The 27,201-nt window shown below is 32.5% G+C and overlaps 2 protein-coding genes across 3 annotated transcripts; both read right to left on the bottom strand.

Moving 5' to 3' along the window:
• Positions 1-3,653: 3,653 nt before the first annotated feature.
• Positions 3,654-13,546, bottom strand: LOC11412360 (uncharacterized). Its single transcript, XM_024784620.2, has 8 exons — positions 10,097-13,546; positions 9,215-9,958; positions 8,884-9,036; positions 7,884-8,375; positions 6,899-7,798; positions 6,039-6,806; positions 5,182-5,251; positions 3,654-4,090 (listed from the first exon to the last, which is right to left on the bottom strand). The coding sequence occupies exons 1-6, from the start codon at positions 12,677-12,679 to the stop codon at positions 6,045-6,047; spliced, it is 5,634 nt and encodes a 1,877-aa protein (XP_024640388.1). The 5' UTR covers positions 12,680-13,546; the 3' UTR covers positions 3,654-4,090; positions 5,182-5,251; positions 6,039-6,044.
• A 1,916-nt stretch (positions 13,547-15,462) lies between these two features.
• Positions 15,463-21,815, bottom strand: LOC11409647 (zinc finger MYND domain-containing protein 15). 2 transcript variants are annotated; one of them, XM_013598291.3, is made up of 11 exons: positions 21,613-21,815; positions 21,383-21,496; positions 20,136-20,254; positions 19,886-19,932; positions 19,691-19,791; positions 19,092-19,179; positions 17,332-17,440; positions 17,085-17,238; positions 16,855-16,926; positions 16,655-16,768; positions 15,463-15,686 (listed from the first exon to the last, which is right to left on the bottom strand). In XM_013598291.3, the coding sequence occupies exons 1-11, from the start codon at positions 21,712-21,714 to the stop codon at positions 15,678-15,680; spliced, it is 1,029 nt and encodes a 342-aa protein (XP_013453745.1). In that variant the 5' UTR covers positions 21,715-21,815; the 3' UTR covers positions 15,463-15,677. The 2 variants fall into 2 exon arrangements, with proteins under 2 accessions (XP_013453745.1, XP_003613422.2); XM_003613374.4 differs by lacking the exon at positions 15,463-15,686 and adding an exon at positions 16,125-16,551 and having other exon boundaries at positions 21,613-21,813.
• Between the last annotated feature and the right edge of the window lie 5,386 nt (positions 21,816-27,201).

Here is a 27,201-nt window from a genome sequence, read left to right on the forward strand (position 1 = left end):
GCTTGAAAGCCTCTGTAACAAGATTCATCTTCTTCTCGTTACTCATCTTCTCCTTTACACTCTCTTGAACGTTACTTAATATAATATGTTCATATTTATGTATTAATAAATAAAAATCAATATGTTAATATATACATGAAAATCAATATTTAATTGTATATATGTCATATAAAGGTTAATGATGAGTGTTATTTGAACAACCATTTTGTAAGATAACTTGTGGGACAACCAAAATATAGAAAGAAATGTGAGTCTTGACACAAAAACTAAAAAAGTTGTCAATATCATTTCTCAACGTTAATAGGTATACTATTCATTCCTTAAAAAAAAAGTTGTATACTATTTATTATATATAATATTATTCATGTTGTTTTAGAGGGTTAATTTTGTAATTCTAAAAATATTTGGTCTCTTCTTCACCTTTCTTTTCGATCCATCACAAAAAGTTTTTGGCTGTGAGTCCCCGCTAAAAGATTCTTTTCTATCCTCTTTTCAGTGGTACCAAACTATAGAAAGTGGATCCATCCACTCACTTTATTTCCCACTTGCAATCTTTCCATAGAACCAAACACTGCCTTATGGATTAACAGTGTTTTGCGCTGTAATATAGGTTATTTTCCCTTATTCTCTTAATTTTTTTTTAGATTTTATCCTTGTAATTTGAAGATTTTTGACTAAATTGCACTTTTCACCCCTTAAGTTTCAAAAAGTTGCGATTTTGACACCCTATTAAAAAAAATGAAAAGGACCATAATCGCCACTTTTTTTTCGCACCCTTATCTTTCGCCACTTTCGTTTCAAAATTGCTGAGAAAACACCACATGTCCCAAAAAAATGACCATAATCGAAACTTTTTGTAAAGATAAGGGTCAACAAACATATTTCCCTTATGTTAAGAGGTCAAAAGAGAATATTTCCATAAACATAAAGGGACATTTTTGCCATTTTTTTAATAAGGGACCAAAATAGCAACATTTTGAAACTTAGGGGACAAAAAGTGCAGTTTAGTCAAGATTTTTTGGTTTTGCTCCTTGTAAAATCTGTATGGCATCAACGTACAAAATTTATGGTACTTTTTCCCCTTGTAATTTGAGTAAATTTTGTTTTACCCCCTGTAATTTGAGCAAATTTCGGTTTACCCCCTGCCATATCATTGATTTTGTAGAATCAAAATTCAAGAAGGTCCAAAACCAAAAAATTTTAAATTACAAGGACGGAATCTAAAAAAAATTACAAGGGAAAAAACTTAAAATGACCTATATTACAGAGGTAAAGTCCTATTAACCGTAGATTTATTTTTAGGTATGAGAAAAGAGAATGTGGATGAAAATTACCAACAAATGGAGTAAAAAAAAATAAAAAAATTAACAAGACATTTCCACTATGTTTACAACCCATAGGTTTTGTTTGAATTGATAGTATGAAATGGAATGGAGTGAGATGAAGCTACATTCCTTTGTTTGGTTTTTTTGTACAAAGGTAATGTAATGGAACATTGATGGAACCATTACATCCAATACCACCCTCTCCTCCTATTTTTCATTCCTCCAATCTACATTATGACAACATTTCAACATACTTAATGTTTGATATTTTTAGCAAAATTAATAGATGTGGGATTGATATTTTTGCAACACATCTTATATATGGGTTAAGCTATGTAGTGTTAAACTTTATTTGATTTTTTAACAGGATAGTGTTGAAATTCTTAATAAAATATATTATGTTATAATTACATAATAGTGTTTTGCCTAATGTTGATCGTTACTAAGGTATACACACAGAGATGCAAGAAATGCACCCATATTAAACAAAGGCAAAAATGGAATGAAAAAGTTATAACTCATTCCTCTCGATCTACTTTCCAAACAATGAGATGAGTACTCTATTCCATTCCATCATGAAATATGTAAATAGTGGAATGGAATCTCCATTCCATTCTATTCCATCCCACTATGCTCCGTCAGTTTTAAATAATCCAAAGAGAGCCTTAGTTGCCCCTATCGACTGCAACACTCAAGAAATATTATTAAGAAAAGAAAATAAAGATGCAAAGACACTTGGGGGACTAGACCAAAACTCAAGTCAGAAAACCAAGAGAACTCAACATCTACCTCATTAAATACATTTTTCAACATCTACTTTAATGAAAAATGAGTACAGAGCAAACAATAATTGAAACAACAAAGAAGATAACTCTTAACACATATCAACGTCAACAAAATTGGGACTCAGAGAAGCCTAATCTATTACGATTTAAAGAATCTAAAGGAGTAGAACTTATCTAAATCATACTATTTTGATGAAGGTCAATTGAGGAAATTTTATCAGCACACTGATTGCCCACTCTGAAAATATGAGAAATGTAAAAATACATGTTTATAATTAAGTCCATACGTTTTATAAATTTATTCTTTAGAACAATATTAAAAATTTTGAAAGCCATGGTAACAAGCTGGGACTCGGTCTTTAACCAAAGCCTACTTCAATTCTTCTTATAAGATATCTCAATTTCATACATCAAGTCATGAAACTCAGCTTCAAAGGAGGTGGTGTTATGCATATTAACTGCAAAACTACCTAAATATTTAGCATCCTTATCCCTAAAAATCCCACTACAAGTTGCAGGTATCGGAGCCGAGGTTCAATAAGGTTTCAACCGCCTCCTTGTTTGGAAAGTCTTCTGTCAAGGTGTTCAGGCGATGCGTTCTGCTGGTGCCTTTGACAATGGTGGTGCAATGGAATAGGCAGCAATACCAGCATTTGGAGCAATCACTAGGTGAGGAAAGGAATCCTGTAAGTAGAACATTAGATAAGATAAATTATTGATTTCAGAGAATCAGACGGTCAAAATCAAAACAAGCAAGATTAAGTTAAATTAACTATTTGCAGGTTGGTTCCTTTTAGAAGTGGCAATGGGATACCTCTACAATATCTTTGTATCTATCATGATAAAATCCTCGCCAAAGCTGCAATGTCAATGCAGAGGTTACACGGACGTTTTCAGTCGCTAGTTTGCACACACACTTGGCTTCAATGTAACAAGGATACTTAGAGTAGAAGACGAATTAACCGATGTAATATGTCGAATAAAGCTCCACATTTCAGAAACCAAAAGTACTACCAATTCTGACCATTAGTTAGTTAGCTCTATAATGCTAGCAACAATGTCTCCATTGGCACTTTTGACAGCAGAGCTGCCTGGGTTTGTAGCAGTGATGAGCTTAAGTATTCAATCTTAGCTTCCATAGATATAATAATATATATAAGAATCATGTTGTTTGTGAGTGTCGACAGCCGAGGTGGTAAATAGAAAACCAAAAAAGCTTAATTTTGACAAACAAGATCTGAACAAACCAAAAACCAAAAACTCAATTTTGACAAATACAAAACTGTAATACAGAGAAAAGACCTATCAAATATCATGATATAGGCAAGCTTATGGACACAATAGTGTTCAGGCAAGATTTTTCACATGCTGAATATGTTATATATAAAAATATATAATCTCATAATAATTTGTGCTCTTCAATGAAATTATCACCCCTTACAATGTCCTTGAAAGTATTATGACATGAATCAATGCATATAATCCACTGTTTTATTGAACAAGACACGTACACACATATATGTAAGCCTAAAGTATTATGAAAAACAAAACAAAAGCTCAAATCATTATATACTTTAAAAGGAATCCTTTGCAGTACTTAAAATACTGTGAAGAAAACACAGTCATATTGTGTAGAAGTCCTTGATAATCGAACATAGTGAAAGGAAACAACATCATTGTGAGTAGTATACAACATAACAAAATAAAGTAGCCATAAAATATTTGTCCTAAATATTACATTTTTATTGCAGTTACTGCAGTCATTGAAATCTCTCTAACAATGCCTTTTTCCCCTATGCAGTCGTAGGAAGAAACAATTTCTCTATAAACAAAACCCTTGAATTTCTCTAACAAAGCCTTTGTATGATGAGACAAAAGCATTCTTTGGGTGTATGAATGAAGACTCCAAAGGAAATGCTTCTATGAAAGACTTTTTATCTTGCTTTTCCCAAAGCTAGTTCTCAGACTTTCAATTTACATCTAGTAATAATGATACATGAATTTAGAATTAAAGAATCTGTTATGGAAATTACAATATAAGGATATTTCAATGCAAACTTGCAGGTGAAAGATCAAATATCAAAGATATCCATTGCTCACAAAAAATATCGTTAACATTATATAATTTAAGCAGAAGAGATTATTGATTGAGTTAGATAATTTGGATCAGTAGCTTTTTGATGAGTTATGTAGCTACTTGATGAGTTTTTTTAGCATGTTTATTGATATACTTTAAATAAACCAGATGGGACTAATACATGTTTTATGAAGAGAGAATAAATAATTAAAGGGAAATGCTAACGAGTGTCTCTGAGGCACTCCTTAAGAACCATAAGTAGTAGCGGAACTCTTTAAGGAGTACATATTTAATGACATAACAATGAAGTTTCCAATGAAGTTAGTACTTTGTTCTAGTAGTACTGCACCAACTTTTGAAAAATATAAATTATGTCTAGGGATTGAAGGTCACAAAAACTGGTCGGCCGAAGGATAAGGCCACTAAAGCCCTCGCTTTAGGCCTACAAGCAAAAATATTATTTTTCATTAAATTTTATATGCGAAAAGGCCTCATATGCAGATAAAAAAGGCCTCATATGCCAAAACTTATTTTTGGTCTAACTTATTTTTGAAGATTATTGGGCCGGCTCTGAATCAAAAAGCTCACTATATACACATGGATTCAGAAAGATGCTCTGCAAATGGTACAAAATGATTCTAGGTCGAACTCAAGCTTGGTGGAGTTATTATGTCTGACTATGAAAATACTAGGCAACACAAATTTAAAATCATGGCACCCTCTGGATGTAAGAACTCTTGAGCCTAAACCTTTCAAAATCGTCCTCGTGAGCTTAGCTCAGTTGGTAGGGACAATGCATAATATATGCAAGGTCTAGGGTTCAAACCCCGACCACCACCAAAAAAAACCTTTAAAAATCGAAGAAGGCAATTTTCAAATCCCTTAAAACATTTTTTTGGAAGATTTCAAAAGATTTAAACTGGGCTTGTTTGGTGGCACAAATAGCATCAAATTTATCACAAAATAAAACTAATCAATGACATATGTAATGTACCTTACAATGCTCTCTTCTTGAATAACATCTTTCCTTTCAAACCCACATCACGCTTTAGCACCTAAATATGCTACAAAAAATATTCACTTTTAAGTTCAAGTATATGAATTGAACTAGTTATTTCAGAAGGAGACATCTTTTACTAAAATATACAATTCTTATAAGGTAAGTAAGAAGACATGCAAAGGGAGTAGGCATGGCAATGGGGCGGGGTGGGGACGGGTTTTACCTTCCCCATCCCCATAACCGATTCTCATATACTTACCTGTTACCCTACCCATACCTAACGGGGATGAGAAATTGAATCTCATCCCCGTCCCCGACGGGTTCGGGTATCCCTGCCCCATCCCCGCATCGAATAATTTTTTTTAATAAAAAATAGAAGTTTTTTTTGCATCCCCAAGAGCAACGTTGTAATACATTATCCACCAATATGTTCACTTTAACATTTGTTAGACGTAATTATTTAATTGATCCTTCAAATATCAATGGTAGTTTTCATTAATATGACAATTATCAAATAAAATAACATGACATATCAACATAAAGTAATTTTTTACATTTGGGACGGGTATGGGTATGGGTTCGGGTGGGTACCTATATACCCGTTACCCGTCCCATACCCGTGTTTTGAAATCGGAGAAAACCCATACACATAGCCAAACCTAGTCAAAACGGGAAAAACCCGTCAAATTGGATTTGGTTCGGGCGGGTAACCGCGAGTATGGGTTTTGTTGTCATGCCTAAGAGGGAGAAAGTGGTAAAGACGGTAATAATAATTCATAACTCTCATTACCAGGCCTCCTCCCCCCGAGAACCGGAGGGTTAGCACAAAAACAAAAAAAAATTATTCATACCTCAAATCAACGTTCAAAGCATTTGTTGTGTTGTAGTATCGCCTCGTTCACATCTTCATCTATGTCAAATTTGGTATTCTCCACAAATAAAGACCAAAGATTTGGTGTGTACAAGGTTCCATTGAACCAAAAAGTCTTCATCTCATGGCAGTCTTCAATTATGATTAAATAACAGCTTGGCAGTTCAACATAGGAAGGGAAAGAGCTCTGAGAGAAACATTTAAGGTTGGGAAGCTTCTGTAGTCTAATTTCAAACAATTTTGGGAATATGATCTTAGCCCTCTGTTGCTGTTCTATTACACAATTAATAGGATTTGAATTACTACTATTCCCGATTATCTCCTGCATTTTTCCGCAATCACACACTGAAAGGTATAGTAAATTTGGAAGGCTCGTGGTCATGGAAACATCCCAGAACACACAGCTCAGTTCATCACACTTTTCAATGTATATTTCCATCAATTCCTGAAATCTTAATATCTGAACATGATTTTTCCAAATGTGCTTCAGTTTAGGCAGAGAAAACAAGTATATAGACAATAATTCATCATATTTCATACTTCTATCATTTGATTCAAATATCTCTTCTAAGCCCCCACATTCTCGCACATTGAGAATCTGCATATGTGAGAATAAGTGCATCTTGTTCGCTGGGATGCAACTCAACAGCTTGTGACACTTTTTAATGTCGATCTTTGTTACTCTTCTGATGTAGGCAACAAGCTCTTCATTGATATCTCTAAATGTCTCTAATTTTTGGATCTCTGCCTGCACACAACACAAAAATTTGCATGCATTTTATGTGATAAAGTTTATATTCAAAAACTATGATTGAGTTGGTAGACCTCATGTGTGTGTACCTTGTATTTCTTTGAATTTTGAAAATAATATATTGTCAAATTAAGGTCTTCAAGAGTACGCACAATCTTACTCCAGTCCCACATAACAATATGAAGGTTGGGTGCCCTTACAATAACATTTCCATAGGGAAATGTTGCCATATTTGGACACTCTTCAGTTGACGACGTCATGATATTGTAGTCGTACGCTCCCAAACAAAAACACTTGAGCTTTGGCACATGATAAAATATTAACTTCTTTAATTCTGGAAATGAAATCTGAATCTTATTATTATTGATTTCTTTGTCCTCTACTACATCGCACATTGGGACATCATAGTCATAATCTCCCGAACAAACACATTCCAAGTTAGGAAGGGGACCAAGGATCAATTCCTCCAATTTAGGAAATAAAATCTTGACTTTGTTTCGTCCTTCACTATTCCGGTCGTCCTTTGTAATTATCTCTTCCATCATGTCACAATAACCAACTGTTAGTTTTTTAAGTTGAACAAGGCTTCTTGCCATTGAATGGGAAAGCAAACTCTTCAAATTATGGCAATGTAAAACATCAATATTTGTTATCTTCTGGAAGCTTGCAACCGCCATAATATTGTGTTTCCATATGCAACTCAGTTTGGGTAAATTATCCAATTTCATATTTTGCAGCTGATAGTGTGTGGTGGAAATGTGATCTATCTTTTTTGCATCTGCTCCTCCTCCTGATCCAAACACCTCATTTAGTGAATCACAATTACTTACGGTCAGTTCCTTCACATTTTGAAGCATTTGTATCTCATTGTACGGCACAAGCACCGACAATTTATGAAATGCTTTGATGTTTGTTTTAGAGTTCTTAATCAAATATCCTTCATTATGTAGTTTGGTCCAGTTCAACATCACGAATCCTTGTGACGCTACCTGCAAAACATTCACTAGTGTGTTTTCAAGAAGTATTACCTTAATTAATGAACATATATAGATCATCATGAAAGATGAGACTTACAAATGATTTGAACCCCCGTATTACGGAGTTTATGTCTTCCTTCTGCATATAATTGCTGCTGAGTGATTCAATCTTTATGGTGAGATCCTCAAGATTAGGTGTATAAGAATCACCTCTTGAAAACAATTCCATATTGGGACAATCTTCAATATCCACTTTTTCCAATGATGGAAAATCAAGATTATGGTGACCTTGGAAAAAGGCCTTAAGGCTGGGTAACTTTTTAAGAAGTAGATGTTGCAATGCAGGGAGCATAATTTTATTATTAGTTGCATCTATTTCTTCTTGATTAGATATTATTTCCTCCATGTTTTCACATTGTCGTACTTCGAGCTTTTGAAGATGCTCAAGACTACACATGATTGAATGAGAGAACAATATGTTGACTTTGTTACATGTTTCTATGAGCAAAGAAGTTAAGTTTGGAAACAAGGCATCATCTATGAGTGGGTGACATCTTGAGCTTACATGATCTTCCACAAATCCACCATTCTACAGAATCATATTATAAAAATAAAAAATCAATTTGCCAATGTTGAAGTACTACATATATCTTTCATTCTCCACTCATTTATGTTATATACCAAAGCAAAGTACTAAAATAACAACTATGAGCTTTTTTAAGGTTTAGTTATTTTGTAGGTACTAAACTATTTGAAATTTTTTATATAATTTCTTGAAATAAATTTTTTTGTAATCAGATCCTTGAATTAATATTATTATTATTTTAATTAGGTCCTTCTATTACACCTTCATCACGCAACTGTTAGTCAATCATTAGTCAGCATGTAATGGAAGGACGTAATTACAAAAAAATATATTAGTTCAAGGACCTTATTACCTTTTTTTTTTTTTTTTTAGTTTAAGCATCTATTTAAAATTTCTCAAATAGTTTAGGACCTATATAAACCTTTATTTAACTTTTATGTAGAACTTTCGATCCACATGTTCAAGAAAACATTATCAAATGTATATGGTGACAAATAATTTTGATACCCACCATGAATTGTTGTTTATCCCAAGATTCGTATGTTCCAAAAGAGCAAAGTCTCACAAGATTTGGCAGATATATTAAGTGAAGAGATTCTAGTAAAGGAAAAGAGTGTATCATGTCTTCCCCCTTTTCTCTTGTAGCTCGTGTGACCAATGCTTCCTGCAAACACATAAAATATATCATTAAACAGAATACTTCTCAAAATTATTGTGGGTAATTTTATTAGTTTTATGTAAAATGGTGTTTCTATTGAATGGAGTCATTCTACGTCTTCAAGTTATATATATAGAAGAATATGGCTACAATTGTGGAAAATATATAAAATGAGATTTCATACCTTACTATTTCTCTTACTTGTGGTTCCTTGTTGAATAAATTTGGGTATAAATGGAATACAGCTAACAGACCGATTAGAAGACCTTGAATTGTTTTCTTTTAAACTGTGAAAACTAACATCTTTTGAGTTTGCAGAATACGTGACATCGAGGTTGTCTCGTTTAGCACCAATATGTGTTGGTAAGAAAGAGATCTCCAACATAGGACAATGCACAACATCAAATTGCTTCAAGGATGGATATTCTAACCAAAGTAATTCTGAACAAATACTCACAAGCTTTGGAAGTCTTGAAAGTGATAAATAACAAAGTTTATTGAAACCAATAGTTTTCACATGTCCTTTATTGTCATACTCTTCTTCACATCTATTTGAGGTCACTATATTCTCAATCAACTTACAAGAACTTACTTCCAATCTCTCAAGATTTGTGACTGCTCTTACAATAACAGAAGTAAATACATGTGTTAAAGATTTGCAATTTGAGATTGTCAGGAATCTCAAATTTTGAAAGCCTTGGACAGGGTTTGGAACAATGCCCCACACGTATGATAGATTTTTTAGGTTGGATATCTCAATTTTTGTTAGTTGAGGAAACAGAAAATCTAATGCTTGCCCACTAGAATTCAAGTCTCCATTCAAATCAAACACCACATTTAAGGAAATGCAATTTTTTAATAATATTGTTTCCAACTTTGGAAACTTTTTCATCCAATCAGATGGAAACAATTTGCCAACACTAAATTCCTGAAAAATGTGTAAAAAATATAGTTGATATTAATTAGCCAATATATAACTTACTAGAAAAAAATTCAACGTCTCTCGGTATAAAATTAGGAAAATGAATAAATAATAAGCATAACAAAAAAAAAAAAATTTACTTACTTCATTGAGCTCATTAAATTCAATTGCATTGTCAAAGCCAATAAAGCTTGGGAGACCTGTTAATTCCATTTTCACCAAATATGAGAACTCATTCATCAATCTTTTGACTTCATGGTGATCAGAGGAGTAGCATATCTGTTTGAAATTCTCAAGTTTTTTTAAAGACAATGACTGAATTTGTGGGAAGCCATTGCAATGAACAGTGCAATCTATGAGATACTCCAAATTAGGGCATGAGACAACCCTTAAATCTTTCAAGTATGGAATTGAGTAATCACTTAATAAGTGGCTTATAATATTTTTCAAGTCTTTCACTTTTTTTATTGCAAGGATTTCACATTTCTTAATCACTTGTGAGATCATCAATATGCTATTTATATATTGATAACCTATAGAACTAACTTGCAATAAATTTGACTCCAAATATGAAGATCTTTGAAAATTAGAGTATCGATCCACATAAACCCAAAACTTCTGTAAGTTGTTGAAGACCAAATCCTTGAGTAAAATTTCAGTACCTCTAAATTTCATCTCAACAACCTTTAGCTGATGAGATATCTTTTTCAGCTCGTTGATCGCAACTTCATTTTTATTCCAAGGAAAATTGTACATCCTAAAGTAAAGTTCTTCCAACCGAAACAGTCTAATCAAGACATTATCAGAAATGAAATTCAGATCATTGCAACCTGTCAAATCCAATAATCTTAGACTGCCCAAATCTCCTATTTCAATTGGGAGTTCTTTAACATTGGAATGTGACAAACTTAGGACTTCTAGAAGTAAAAGTTTCTTACCAATTATAGATATATCTCCAACATCACAATGTTCTACTTTCAATGTGTGGAGATTGAATGGGGCTTGGGATAGAGACGAGAGTTTAGGAATGCACAAATTTTGCATAGATAAAACTTTAAGAGCACACATTCCTTGGAAGAAAAGTTCGGGCCAAGAGATTGGTTCCTTGCTTTTTGACCTTACTTGAAAAAGTTTAAGTGTCGGACACTCTAAGCCACTTTCTAACTTGTTTGAATCATCCAAGATAAGTGATATTGCTTTGATGTCATTCAATTTCTCTTCTTTTAAACTCTTAAAGTTGTATTGCACCATAAATTTATGTTCTTCACTTTTAAATAAAAATGATATAACAACATTTCGCACAATATCATGCATCTTTACACATCCTCGCACATTACTTTCCAGCAACAAAAACTTTCTCTTTAGATTATCTACCAATGTATGCACTTGGTCTCTTGCTTCCCATGATGCAGTAATGTGTTTGAACATTCCCAAACCCACTGCATGATGCAACAAACATTCAATAGGAATATCAAAGTCTTCAGGAAACAATCCACAAAGCATAAGGAATAGCTTGTATTCTTTGTTTCCCAAAAACTTTAAACTAAGCTCAATGCGAGGGTGGACAAATTTTTCAACATCTGACGAGGAAGATGATTGAAAATTTCTTAATTGTTTAAGTGTGTCTTCCCATGCAGACTTCCCTTCAATGCTTAGTGCTCTTCCAACTGTCACAATTGCAAGGGGCAAGCCACCACATGCCTTTGCAACCTCTCTTGCTATTGGATTGATATCATGTTTGTTTACAACATCTCCTGCCATTTCTTGAAATAGGCTCCAAGCTTCATCCTCCGACAATACAGGGACTTGAAAATTCACTCTGCATCCCATATTTTGGCACACTTTTTGATCCCGTGATGTGAACAATATTTTGCAATATTTATCACGTTCTTGAAGTCCAATACGCTCAAAATCAAGAATATCCCACACATCGTCTAGAACTATTAAGACTCTTTTACCTTTACTCAGTCTCTCAAGTAGTTCCATTGCTCTTCCTAGCAAGCTGTCCTTTTTAAATTCCATGCCCAAAGTATCAGCAATTTGAATTTGGATCTTCTCATAATTTACATCTTGAGAAACCACTGCCATCACAACTTCATCAAATAGATTGTTTTTTTCTATTGTTTTGATGACTTCTTTCACCAGTGTGGTTTTTCCTACTCCGCCCATCCCACAAATGCTAATCATTTTGACTTGATCATCCTTGAGCTTCTCTATGACCTCTGTTATAATTTTTTCTCTAGACAATAGGCTCTTGACATCTTTTGTGAAGGTAGATCCAAGTGTTAATGAAGCTTTAGGGTAAGATATATCTTTAAATTTGTTTTTTTCCTCCTTCAGGCTTGTAATATATTCTATCCTTTTAGTTGCTTGCTTTCCCAATGAGTAATTAAATGCTATATCTGAACATTGTCCACCAAAACATTTCTTCTTCTTGTTAACATTATTTTCATTAGAGATCCATTTTTGCCACTCATTTTCAATAATTGTCACATCAGATAGCCATTTTTGCACGATGGGTTCAATTTCATGTCCCTTCCTTCTTTCATTGTCCACCTTTGTTTGCAATGCTTGTTTCATCATTTTTAAGTTCTTGAGCTCCTCCTCCAGATTGATTGTAATTTTTTTGTGTTGTGTCAAATATTTAAAATGCTTCATGGATAACTCCACAACCAATTGTCCCAATTTTGTGACAGCTTCTTTTCCCAATTCAGTAAGGCAATCCATCTTCCTATACCTAAAATAAAATCGTTTCTAAATGAAAAATAGTTTATTAGACATCTTACTAGGGCTATCAGAATGCATATAGGTAAAACCAGAACTATAAATTGCCAATGTTTAGATAGAGTAACTAAAAATTCTCATTCTTCAAATTTGTTGAGCCATTATTATAAATTTTAAGTTTTGGGGGTAGGGTAAAAGTATAATTATATAATGAAAGTAATTCAAATGAGAACTAATATTTTTAGACCAGATATTTGAAGGAAAGATCAAAACTATCAAATTCTAAAATAAGAGAACTATTTTCGCAAAATAATGAAAATAGGGGGATCGAAACTATAATTAAGCCAACATGGTTGATGGGAAGGTTGAACAGCAATAAGTGTTTGTTTGGGTGGCCGGGAAGGTCCCATTGTACGTTATGGAGTGGAACACCTATGTTGTCTTTTTTTAAATAACAAATATGACCATGTTAGTGTATTTATTATTTTACAAAATGTTAGTATATGTTAGTAGTGTTAATGTTGGAAGTGGAGGTAGAATTAGTGGTGGGAATAAGATTAGGGGGGGAGTCACAAAGGCCCAAGGTCTAGCTTACGTCACACCCAGCTCATACCAGACTTGTTTTAAAATGGAAAAGACTAAAAATAATAATTAAAAGCTTATATTTAACTAAAATTGTTAGGCCATTAAAAAAGTCTTTTAAACCTAATAGATCAATCAACTTAAGTAAATATGAAACTATTATTTTATTATATTTAATATTTTGGATTAATTTATAAATTTCTCAACCTTTTAAATAATTTAAACGTATTAGTCTACATTAATTTTTCTCACAATTAAATAGATTATTATAACTAGAATTGAAATATGATTTCATATATATTATGATTCTTTAAAATGTCATATTAAATATAAAATAGAGTTTCATTTGATTGAGATATTACATTGTTATTACTCCCTTCATCCCATAATAACTGAGCTATTTGCAAAAAAATATTGTTTCAGAAAAATTGACTTATTTCACTTTTCAATACAATATTAATTACTTTTTTCAATTATAACACTAATTAATATTACTTTCACCACTCTCAATTCAATATATTCTACTTTGCATTTATGATAAAGAAGAATGCATCAATAGTTAATAAGGACACTTAAACTCATTTTTCTCTCTCTTTCACTTATACTCCCTCCGTCCCTATATCTAAGCATCCGTTTGACTTTATTTTTGTCCCTAAATATAAACTCTTTTTCAAATTACTAGATGCATTTATTATTATTTTTCCTAAACATACTTTTAATTAATACTGCTAACTTGTCTTGAAATTTGAAAGGCCAAATTTAATACACATACAAACAAAGGACAATTTGATAATATTAACACACAAAACAGACACATTAATTACACTGACAACTTTTCTTAAGAAAAGTGAAAATGCAAAGGGGGTTTACATATATGGACGGAGGGAGTACATTTTTTCTTAATAAGTGTGAAATGAACTAAAGACTCATTTAAAATGGGACGGAGGGAGTAATATATTTAAACATATGTCATATTATTAATTATTCAAATATATTTATATCAAACGTATATTTATGCGGTCTAACAGATCATACAAGATCTATTTTATCAATTACAAGCACTAGATAGTAGTTTTAAGGTGTCAACACACAAGACTCTTACTGTCCGTGATGTTTCTGTACTCTAATTTATTTTCTTTACTGATTTCTTTAGTTTAGGGGTTAATTGTACTCGAACATTTTTATATTAGAAATGGGGAATGTAATACACACTCGTTCAAAAATTAGGTGTGTATTAGCTATGTGTACCATTTATATTTGAATAAAAAGCTCACACTTTTATTACCAAAAAAATAAAAATAGCCCAACTTTTCTTTTTTCTTTTTAAAAGTTGCAAAACTTAATGGGTGTTATGGTAATTTATTTAATCCTCTCTCCCTCCCTCCCTCATGATGCAATTAATAAATCAACCCTTTCTTCCAACCTTTTGATGTGGCCGGAAAGAACCTGGGCATATCTAGTGAGAAAGAGTGACCTTATATGAGAGTGAGAGGAAGACATGTCAACCGTATGATTAAAATGAAGGGCAGGGATTAAATGATCATCACATGCTCCTCTTTTCAATCATTTTACACAAACCAGCAGAACCCATCTTCGTTTCAAGTCATCGAACCGGCTGCCGCATCGAACTCGTCTCCTCAAATCATCCAGCATGATGCGTAAATTGAATGTTCCATGGTCATGCTCAAGACACATTGTTTTCACAAATCACAACACATTGATTTGGGTTTTTTGTATCTCGATGAATCTTGCTGACAATAATTGTTTTGGTTACTAAAACATGACTAGCAATTTATTGGATTTTGTTATATAAAAGTTAAAGCATCCAAAGATCTATAAAAACCACGCTGGCCTCCCTTTTTGAGAAGAACCCCATTAATTGGTTCCATTATTGGAATGTTTGATAAAATGCTTCCCTCTCACAAGGTGTCTGGGTAAGAAAAAAAGAAACATACTCTATGGCAAAGGTGTATGTGATTTGTGCAACGGAAAGGGAAGATGATTGTGAGAAAATTGTTGATGATTCACTTATATATGACTCTACATATTTACGACTTTTATTAAATAAATCAAATGTAAGACACTTGAGAAATAAAATCACTAGAAACCATACCCTCAAAAGAAAAGCTCTTAAAAGCTAAATCGGACAAGATACGATTTCATGTAAATAGAAACAGGACTAAATAGAGTAATAATATAAGATGAAGAGGCTTGTACATAAATAGGATAATAAAATTCAATTTAAATTTATCTATTAAATACTAAAATTGGTTTTGTTATGCTACAAAAATGCAAGAGAAAAATAAATAGCAAAAATAGTTCGAAATACTTACCAGGGCCTCAGAAAGCAACAATATACAACAGCTTTTGAATGAATAAGAGATGCTAATAAGCTTTCCCAAGAGTAAAGTAATGTAGTTCAAGAACCCTAAACAATGAATGGAAGAAGACTAAATTGGAATGGAATAATAATATAATGGTTCTAGGATTCCTCAACCAACAAAGAAGCAACTTATGGTTCAAGAGAGAATTTAACTTTATCAAAAAATAATTTGTCCTCTTTACATTTGAGAAGGAACAATTATTCTGAATTTATTCAATAATACACACAAGCAAGCAATCTTCAATCTTCGTGAATACAAAAACCAACACACTGCCAATAAAATTTTAGAATTTCGATTTTTTACAAGTATAATAAATCTGAGATGCATAGATAGGAAACAATTGATGAGAGCATCTTCATTACTTCGCTCATGAAAAATAAAAAAGACTCGAGGAATATCTTGAAACCAAGAAAAGGATATAAAATATCAAAAGAGATTCTTATTTAGAGATTTTATACAATCATTAAAAAAAGACGTGTGTATGTCGGAAGAAAAATAATACAATTATTTTCCCTGAAAAACCAATAGAGACAAGCTCATAGTGATAATAGTAACTTAAGAAAAAAGAGGCATTATAGAAGTCCAACATTAAATCTCTGTTTTCCAACCTCAGTCGTTATCCAACTTGACCCGATATTAGGGGGAAAAAGTTCTCTACTTCTCTTGATTAAGTAAAACATAGCTTGCATTTATCTTTCCTATTTTCGATTTTGATTGAAGCAATTGTTTGCTTCATTTCTAACACGAAGCTTTCAAAAAGAGCCAACCGTAAGAATCATATACGAGCTATCTTATGAAGTGAAGTCCTATTGGCAATTATATACCAAAAAGAAAGCAATTAGAGTAGCATGGAAGCAACAACACGCTGTCTTCCACGGCAATAGGCTGCCTGAAAGGATTTAATTGAACCTACATATGAGTAGTGGGTACAAAGGATCATCAAAATTCATAGTAAATCATCAAAAGAATCCTTTCTCATTACAAGATAGCATAGATCGAATTAGAAGCTTACAGGTAATCTAAGAGGGCGTCCAGTTACAGTCTTTATGCAACTTGCTGCAAGATGACAAGCTTCTTCACAATAATCAGTAAAAACTGCAGGGACATCAATCTTTCCAATTAACTCCTGAAAATTTGATCATGCAAACAAAGGAAACATAAGGAAATTGTGTAAGCGTGCCGCATAGGATAAACAAAAGATGGGACACATACAATACTTGGTAACCAACTGGAATAGGCAGCAATGCCGCCATTTGGAGCAATAATTAGGTGAGGAAAGGAATCCTGAAAGTGAAACATTAGATAAGATAAATTATTGATTTCAGAGAATCAGACACTTAAAATCAAAACAAGCAAGATTAGCTTGAATGACAGTAATATGGTAAGAACATGTAATAATAAAATTAGCACATCGGTTCTTTTTAGAAGTAACAATGGGATACCTTAACAATATCTTTGTATCTGTCATGATAAAATCCTCGCCAAAGCTGCAATGTCAATGCAGAGGTTATACTGACATTTTCAGTCACTAGTTTGCACACACAGTTGGCTTCATTGCAACAAGGATACTTGGAAATGCCGATCTTTTCACCATCCCTGTTTACGGGGAGGAAAGACGGATATATAATTAGACCAAGTAGTGACCAGCATCAGATGACAGAATAATTACTAATGAGCAATGCATCTGACCTTTGAGAATGAATTGCAGGTCCAACAAGATCTATATGAATATGTACACCAGGGAAGAGGGCAAGTAATTCTCCAAACACAGCAAGTTGTAGCAGCTCCTTCTCAGGTCCTTTCATGTAGAATTTCAATAAGCCAAAGCCATGTGAGTGAAAGCATAAAATATAATTTGTTATTAACACACACAACACACAAACCTCAGTAAACAAAACAATTTATAAAGTAGATGTGTTACTTTTGATACATTAAATGTACAGATAAAGATGACCTTTTAAAAAAATAGCAGATAAAGATGACAGAAGAAAAGAGTTTCATAACTAATCTAGAGTAGCTTGAGGAATTTCAAATACAAACCTTTAAATATGCATAGACAACAGCAAAAACTTCATTTTTAACGGGGAGGGAGGGAAATGGAGAGAGAGAACTATCAAAGCCAGGATTTTCATGTTGTTGATTGATGATAAATCATTTAATTCCACTACTAAAGTTTTGGTCAAAACATACATAATAGCTCCTCTAAGGATTTTTGACACAGCCCATCAATAAACTGTGTTATACTTATACCTACGTCCTACATACCACATGGCATAAAAAAATAAGAAAGTTCTAACTTTGCATAAAACGTGTAAATACAGGCCTTCATTAAAGAGCAAAAGTAGAACCATCTGAATGTAACGCAACTACTAGACTAAGATACCTCTGTTTTCTCCTTTTTATAGACCAATAATAGTGTAACACATCTAATTACCAACTTTCTTAAAGTAAAACAACTACTTCCATTTTCTCCTTCTTAAAGATTGCAATTGAATAACAAATTCACATGGTAGCATGTTTTTATGATAAGCTTCTTTGAAAATTCACCTAAATAAAAAAAACTCTATACTGTTCATAATTTCATGTGTAAAAATAAACAGTAGCCCGATCAAAACTACATGAAAAGTGCAAACCATGTTTTAGGGAAGAAAATCACAAATAACATTGGTAGCACAGTTATTAAAAGAACTTAATTTTGCCCAAAAAAACTGCAGAAGTGTTATTGGGCAAGAAAAGGTATTACAACAGCTTGACACCGGGGATAGTTCAACAGATTTTATATAGTACGAAGCATGGACTCTGACACGGACAGCAACCACGACACAGACACGTCACTTCTAATCTCAAAAGTATAGGACACCAACACCAATATAGATTTATTTTTTATATTTAAATTAAATATGAAGATTATTAAGAAAATATCTAAATTGAGAATCAAAACCTAATGTGCATCAATTGAGCAATTTATTTCATTACAAAAAAACAAAAAAATAAACGAACTATGATAGTCTTCCACCTTCATTCATCCATCTACCACCAAAAGCTAGAAATTATGTAATCAAATATAATGTCTTGAACCCCCTAATTGATCATCATTGCTTCAACACATTCTTAACGTTTGTAGATGTGTATGTGTCTGAGAAGGGTTAACATGTGTCAAAGCAAAGAAAAAGTTTTTTCGGGACACTTGTCTGAGTTGCCGAGCACGTGTCATACGGATGTCAAACACCAAAGTGTGTCAGACATCGACGCATGTTGAACACGGAGACAAGCCCAATCCCAAAGGTGTACGTGCTTCATAGGTAATGATAGATAGATGATGACTAAAATATTTTAATTACTAGTTAATCACTTCAGAGTTCAGGACCCCGTACCTAGTCTTACACATAATTTAAGAGAATAAAAGAAAAATTACAATGATTACAGAGAACTTGAAGGCGGTCATTTACCAAGGTAATGTATGTACAACTTATCACTGACGTCGAGATTCAAGGTTGTAATTCCAACAAGTTGAGCAGCATGATATATTGTAAGTGGCTGAAATACAGACAAATATATAATAATTTTAAAAAGACATTCATTATAATAACCCAATGCAATCACAGCAGAAATTTAGTAGCAAATTATTTCCAAAGATAGTAGTACTAGTCAATGGAAACCTATAATTCACAAGGTGGTAGACTTCTTATTTTGGTGAAGTGTGAGGAGGGTAAACTCAAGGCCCCGATCCCTTTCTTATAACCTATAACCTAACTGCATATACAAACTAAACAAGCTAACTACACATCACCACAGTTGAATATAAGCAAACGGTGATGACAACAGTTTCATCAATAGCAGATTGCGGAAAATAGCAGAACGCCAAAAGTCCGCTTTGTGAATTAGCAGTTTAGCATAGGGTGTTGCAGGCAAAAATCTGTTATGTGAAATAGCCGACAGTGTCATGGTTTTCATAGTGGATTCACCAAAACCCCCTACGCTGTAACACTGTCAATGACAACAATGGACGACATAAATGTGGCTGCAACAAAAAAGTACACAACCATACCCAGTGAAGAAGCAAAGCAATAGGTGAGTCTAGTGGGATGCCCCTCCAGTTATAGTAGTCTCTCCAACTACACAACTGCTCTGATACCAGAGAGTCGGGACCTGAAATTTTATAATATGTTCAGTTTCACTCTAATTTGATAACAAAAAGAGGAATCAGAAGTTGAACAAGAAGAATCTTGAAGCATAAAATTACCGCGACATGGGCACAAAACACTTGGAAGGTTCCAGCAATTGTTTGACCTGCAGAAGTAAAATCATAAACATGAAGCTTGCTCTAAAATTATAATCAAACTCAAAAACGTTGTAAGTTTATAACAATCAATTGGTGTGTGTGATTATGGCTTATTTACTGAAATATTCTTCAACACAAACTAGAATTTGTCACTCAAAATAGAAATTAGATTAAATCCAAGTTTAAGAATACGAAGGAAATTAGAGGAAACCTTAAAAGATCAAATGAAGCAGATGATGTTTCACAATGGCATTCAAGCATCCATATTCCCACTCGATGAAGGCCTCTCTTCGTCAAAAATGAACACCTAGTTTCTTGTTTTGCACAAATCTGGTAATAGTGGATACGCATCAATAGTGGATAAAATACCAAATAGCGGATAGCAAATTGAATTTGAAGGGTTCGACATGATCAAACGTTGAACTAGCTGGTAAGTGGCATTAAAAAAAATGCTAGTGAAAAAATATTGAGGGTCTGTTTGGATTGTCTTATTTGAGCTTATCTCCTAGCTTCAGTACTTGTGCCTTGTGAGCAAGGTTGTCAGAATCGAGATCTTGTATCAAATCAAAAGGGGATAGCAAGATCGTAAAACATAAAATCACAATCAAGATCAAAGGATTTCACTCAATTAATTTTGTACGATGAAAGGGGAGAGCAAGATCATAAAACATAAAATCGCAACCAAGATTTAAGGATCTTACCTAAACAAAAATAATACTAAATATATATTATATAAAAAGTAGTCAAAGTTAAAAATCTTAAACAAAATGTAAAACAATCAAATCTCAAATCTTAAACATAAACGACTCAAAGTCAGGATCGTTAGAATAGTATGGAATCGCATGATTTCATCTTTCCATGCAATTTCGCATGGGATTTTACTCAACTCAGGTTTCTATTCAAGATCCAGATCGGTAGGTGAGTGAAATCGCAAAATCGTGGGTTTTCACGATTCTGATCAGGTTTCTGACAACAATGCTTGTGAGAGTCTTTGAGAGAGCTTATGAAAACAGCTTATGACAACATTGCTTGTGGATAAGCTATTTTCCCCTTATATAAATAACCTCTCTAGTATAACTTATAAAAACATTTTTTTTGTCAAGTACTCTAATGTATCGAACTCCGGCATCTGCATACTACAATATCCCTACCAACTGATCCACGTTTAAAGAGACTATTAAAAACAACTTATAGTTTACATAAAAACAATTTGATTTTATATTATTTCTGTTATAGAAACAAGTTAATATAAGCACTTACATGATAAGCGCTATAAGTTGTGAATTAAGTTGTTTATCCAAACACGGCCTAAAAGCTCAAAAGAAAAAAGGTTGCCAATATATTTTGGTAATTATATCTAGTATAAGCTAGAAGCTTAACTCTATTTGCCAAACATAGCCTTATTAATATTTCTCATAATGAGTGTTATTAACTAAGAAGAAGAACAGTGATAATAACCTGAAATGTGGCTTCATGAGAGGAAGTGAAAGGAAAATCATTGAGTTCTTCTACACTCTCCATTTGTTGCTGTAATCTATCACACTCGTGTTTGTGATGATTCCAATGCGCAATCTAACGAACAAAAGAAGAAGAAGGTATGTTAATTGAAACTAGTTGAAATTGATTTACGCAATAATAACATAAACAAAAGCATGAAATTGAATGAGTGATGAGAAATTGAAACAAACTCGGTGAGAGAGTGAGCAATAAGCAACGGCTTCGCATCGTGCACACAGTGTCGTTGCGACGGCGCTGCACCGTGTTCCGCTTCCCTTCGCCGCGCACTCCATTCTTTAATTGAACACAAAAGCATGAAATTGAAGAATGATGATGAGTGATGAGATTTTAAACTGACGCATTTTTATAGCCTAATTTGAGTTTATGACTTTTGATTAAGCTGAAAAAATAATATTGACTATTTTGCGGATTTTGATTTATTTTTACCTTAATAAATTAACTCTAAATTTGAACTTTAGATTTTAAGTTTTCCGTCTAGAATTGTTTTGTTTTGTAAGCTGAAATGACAAATAAAGATTATTTGTTTTTAATCGGGGACAATCTTTAACCCATAAATCGGTTTTATATGGTTATGTCAGACACAATTAAAATTTGTCTTTGTGAGCTTAAATTAATTGGTATAGACAATGCATAAAATATGCAAGGTCTAGGGTTCAAATCCTGACAAAAAAAAACCAATCACAATTTTCAAGAGAGTTCAATTCATTTTATTCAATTGACTTTTATTTATTTAAATACTATTGATCATTTTAACTTATAGTCAATTTGGCTTTGCTAAATCTCATTTCCAAGTTTCTTTTGGAAATTTTAATTTATGGGTATGTTGTTTTCTACCCTTTTAATCGAAATTAATATTATAAACGTGTTGAAAACGATATATATGATGCTTCTTGGTAATTGATTATCGTTTTCAATGTTAAAATTGATCTGAAATCGTCGGATTTCATTTGGGTTTCACATGTTTGAAATAGGTCAAAGTACCCCCAACTAGAGGTCAAAGATGATGATTGATATTAATTTTTTTTTATTCGGTATTGTTATTATAATGATAAAACAACAAAAAAAAAAATCAATCCAATGTACACTAGACAATGGTACTTTATGTTAGATACCACCTTTTGATTGCGAGTTTGATACTCTAGTTTCACAAATTTTCGTAAAAAGTTGTTATTTTTGTTTTCCAAAAACATAGACGCAACTTGATTAAAATATAACTTAGTCGTGTTTACAGTTGCCCAAAGGATCAAACTTGAGTCCTTTAGACAAAATGAATCATTATTTATCGCGGCAATGACTTCTTATGGCATGTTTGGTTCGCGTTGAAACAAAGATTCTTGCGTTCCAATGTCCATTTTACCATGATTTGCTGAAGCTGGATATTCAAGCTTTTCACTAAACATGCGGGAGCGTCCAAATAGTCGTCAGGTCAAACGCATGCTTAGTCCATTTCCCTCAAAAGGGTCAAGCAATTAGTCCATCTTTTTCTTAATTGGCAAGTCGCTATTGCATTTGACTTAAATGCCAAGGTAATCAATATGGAATCATTTCAAGCATTCCAAACTAATGAGAAACTCGTGGAGAGGGTGCTATATTCTATTTAGTTTTGACTTTTGCTCAAAGCGTGAAACTTCAACACATCTAATCTTCGAATGCGCATCTCATATCTTGAGTTGGTTTAGTAGTTCCCAAAATAATTTCACAAATATTTTTTTACATGTTTTGATTGGATCCATGCATATGTAAAAAAAACTTAAGATTTTGTTTTTTTTTATCTAAAAGTGTTTCAATTTATTTAAAATGTTAAAATTTTAAATTTAAGAATTCAGTCAAGTGTTAGAAATTTTATGAAATAGAATGTTATTTTATTTTATTTTATTTTTAAATTAAAAGAAAGATAATGTATTATGAATGTGATGATCCGGTCCAACCTAATCTACTGATCATTAGATATTTTTTTATTTATGTTAAAGACAATTGTATTAACAAAATTATTGCAATAAATTAATGTCAAGACTGCATAAATACAAGTTGAACTCTCTTCAATCCACATGCAATCTACCTTATGGAGAACATATTTAGCTAAATAATGTTCAGCTTGGTTGGCTTCATGCCTAACATGCAAACAATTTAAACTATGAAAGCAAACATTGAAATTAATACAATTTCCAATAATAGAGGCGACAGAGGAGGGAGATTGTTGATGAGCATTCAACGCCAAAACCATGTTAGAAGCATCTGATTTTGCTATAAGTTCCATAAAAGACGTGATCTTTCACAAATTTCAAACTCTTCTGCATAGCTAAAGCTTTTGCAACCTATGAACCTGGTAATGAAAAGATTTGTCAACAACTAGCGGCAGCGACAACACCTTCATTATCTCTTCAACACCAATACCCCACTTACCCCCTCTATCGGACATGCATCATCAACATTAACCTTATGAACCCGGTAAAAGGAGGTGTTCAATGAATATATGATATTGGCCAAATTGGACCTCCATTTAGTGTCTCCAACAACACCATCTTAAAATTCACAAAAGATCTTTGTGCATTTTGAACATGGCATCCATATCAACATCAATCCCCTTAAAATTATTTCTTATTTCTAGCACACTATATTTCATAACACAAGGCCAAAACTTGAATTACATCCTCATCAGCATTAATATTATTTTTCTCCAACCACTCCTGAAAAGTTACATACCTAGAATCATCTGAATTAAATACCACACGTAAAGAGAAAGCAAATCATATCTACTTTGACCAATGAGACTCCATAAAGAGGTGTGAAATTGTTTCATTTTGTTGCCCACAAAAAACACACAGTGGATCACTATTTATTCCTTTTTAAAAAGATCATTTTTTACCGGTAGTTTTGCATTGTAGAATCCTCCAAGAAAGTTGGATGTGTCTTGGAATACTTTTTAATTTCCATAATGTTTTTCACACTTTGTGATCAATTAATGTCCTACATTGAGCTATAGGAGATCTCTACTTCACGCATTGTCTTTAAGAAATTGTATGAACTCTTAATAGGAAAAATAGCTGATTGTGAAGCACCCAACACCAATTCATCTTGTAATTGAGATAAAGAAATTGACAATTGAAGAATTTGTTGAGCCTCAGAAGAAGAAAAATTCCATTAATTAAAGGGACATTCTAACATCGAATATCATGATTAATGAGATTAATACGAAGTTTTTTTTACCGGAGGGAAAAAATATAAAGTTTTAATCCAAGTTAAGCCAATAAAATTTAATTGAATCAAATAGTGTGTTTGATCAAAAGTGTCCCAACCCCACCCTTGAACACGCCTACCCAATCATTTTAGAGAAGTAATATTTGTACAATTATTTTGTGACAATTTTTTCATTTATACTAATATTATATTTTTACTTTATCTTTTTATTACTTTGATTCTCTTATCAATGCCTATTTTTCTTTGTAAATTTTTGGATGTTTCAAAGTCGTCTCGTCAATAATTATTCAAATGAGTTTTTTTTTTTTAAAGAATTGTGAGAGGTGTTGAATGGTACAATTTTCATTCACGAAAAATGGAAAGAGAAAAGAAATACTCCGAATTTTTGAAGTATTACTTTACTTCGTATATTTTTGAAAAAAGTTACTTCCGAATTTGGCATAATGCATGCTGTGTTAGTGGACGATAAAGTTTGTTAAACGTCTTGACCAACAAAAAAAATTGTCAAACGTCCAAGATCTTCCCACGGACTTCGTGGAAATTCATTTTGTAATCAATGAGTATTTCTCAATCATTTTATCGGGTAGATAAACGAGATGACAACGTCATCATAAATTCATACATATAAAGTAAAGGTGCTCTGGGCATACGTTCGGCCGAACAATATCAGTATTTTTATCAGTTGAATTAGGACTTATGAGACTTTCTCAATCATTTTATATGTAATAAAAAAAATCAAATCATTTTATTAAACAAATACCTTAACCGAGTCATGTTGGAGGTTCATTTATTTTTTATTTTTTTTATTTTTACAAAAGACCCTATTTGAAGTCGATTGAAAATTACGTAAAGTTTATTTATAAATTATTTCACCCAGCCATCGAGTTTAGTTTCTTCTGAACGATTTATTAGCTCATTCAACTCTCGAGGTCAATCGATGAGATCCATATTTTTTTTATAGACCTAGTAAACAATAATTTAATATTTGAAAAGATGGAGGATGCTACGATCTTTCTTTCTTTGTTTGAATTCCTATAACATTATATAGCATATCTCTTTAATATTTGAAAAGACGAAGGGTGCTACGATATTTCTTTCTTTGTTTTTCTTATTCTTCTCGACGTTCCAAGAAAAAATAAATGCTTTGATTACCTGTTTGGTAAAGTGAGATCCAAAGTTCCTATGATATGCTATAGTACAAGCAAAATAAAATAAAGATATCCCAAAATCACACACAATATTGAAAAAGAAGATGCCAAATCTTGTGTGATCAATTATAATACCAACTATTCGGTGGATTCCTCTTTCTCCCATTACCCTTTACAAAAGGTATTTGCTAATTGTTATTATATAGAGTAAGAGTTCATGATTCTATAGAATATTTGATGTTGAAACCTTGAATTATATGATCCGATCTAATCCAAAATAGTTTGTTCACTTGGTCGGGTATAGTATACATTCCATATACAATGGATTAATATATATCATTTCTACTTTCTTCGTCAAAAAAACTAATGTTACTCCATATAAAAAATAAATAAAAGCTAATACCTTATGTTAGGGTTACCAACAACTTTCTCTAATAAAATTAAATTCTATGAGATAAATTAAAGCATATGAACTCGACCTTACATGTCCACAATAAGATGGGACCATACATTATTTTTAGATTTGAGATTCTATTTGACCAATATCTTAGTGGACCTAAATATAAATGCCATGTTGATTGCGTACATAATATGTCTTGTGTGTGTATATGTGAATAAATCTTGCGTAGAAAGGTCAATCAAGTAGCTAAGATTTGGAAGGTACAAAGAAAAACTTAGTTAGGATTGCACTAATTATATGTTTTTGCCATGTCAATCATATGAGATGATACTATTGATCTAATTAGTGCATTAAGCTATCGTTGTGGTGGAACCTTGAAGTACTGCATGTGGGATTTGATATATCCTCTCACCAAATTACCTATAGTCCAAAATAGGGCAGATATATTTCATCAAAACTCAGGCCGTTTACTACAGTTTTTCTTTGAAAAATATATATTTTTAAACAAAATAGTTACTTTTTTTTAGAAGCAGTTAAAGAAAGTGAGTGTGTGCGTAAATAAAAGGGTAAAGCATCCCCCCAAAACAATCCCTGAGTAGCATGACCATGATTAGTAAGCTTCTCTGCACAACTATTATCCTCTTCGAATGAGTAACATGAATACGATACAAAAAAATAGATAAAGCATCCGACAAAAACAATCCCTGAGTAGCATGTCCATGATTAAAAAGTTTGTCTACACAACTATTACCACTCACACAGGAGGCACTAACGTGACAGAGAATAATTATTTTGAATGGTTTATAATAAAGTTCAGATACATCAATTATTCAATAAATTTGAAAAATAAATATTTATTCATAATAGTGAACATAAAGGATATAAAATTCTTATTATTTCAAAAAAAAAAAAAAAAAAAAACTATTCTCACATATAAAAGCCCTTTTTTATATTGTTCTCTATTTAATGAAAATTAAAATCAGAAGCCAATGGTGCGCTCGTTGTGTTTGAAG

Source organism: Medicago truncatula, chromosome 5 (assembly GCF_003473485.1).
Source record: "Medicago truncatula cultivar Jemalong A17 chromosome 5, MtrunA17r5.0-ANR, whole genome shotgun sequence".
NCBI lineage: Eukaryota > Viridiplantae > Streptophyta > Magnoliopsida > Fabales > Fabaceae > Medicago > Medicago truncatula.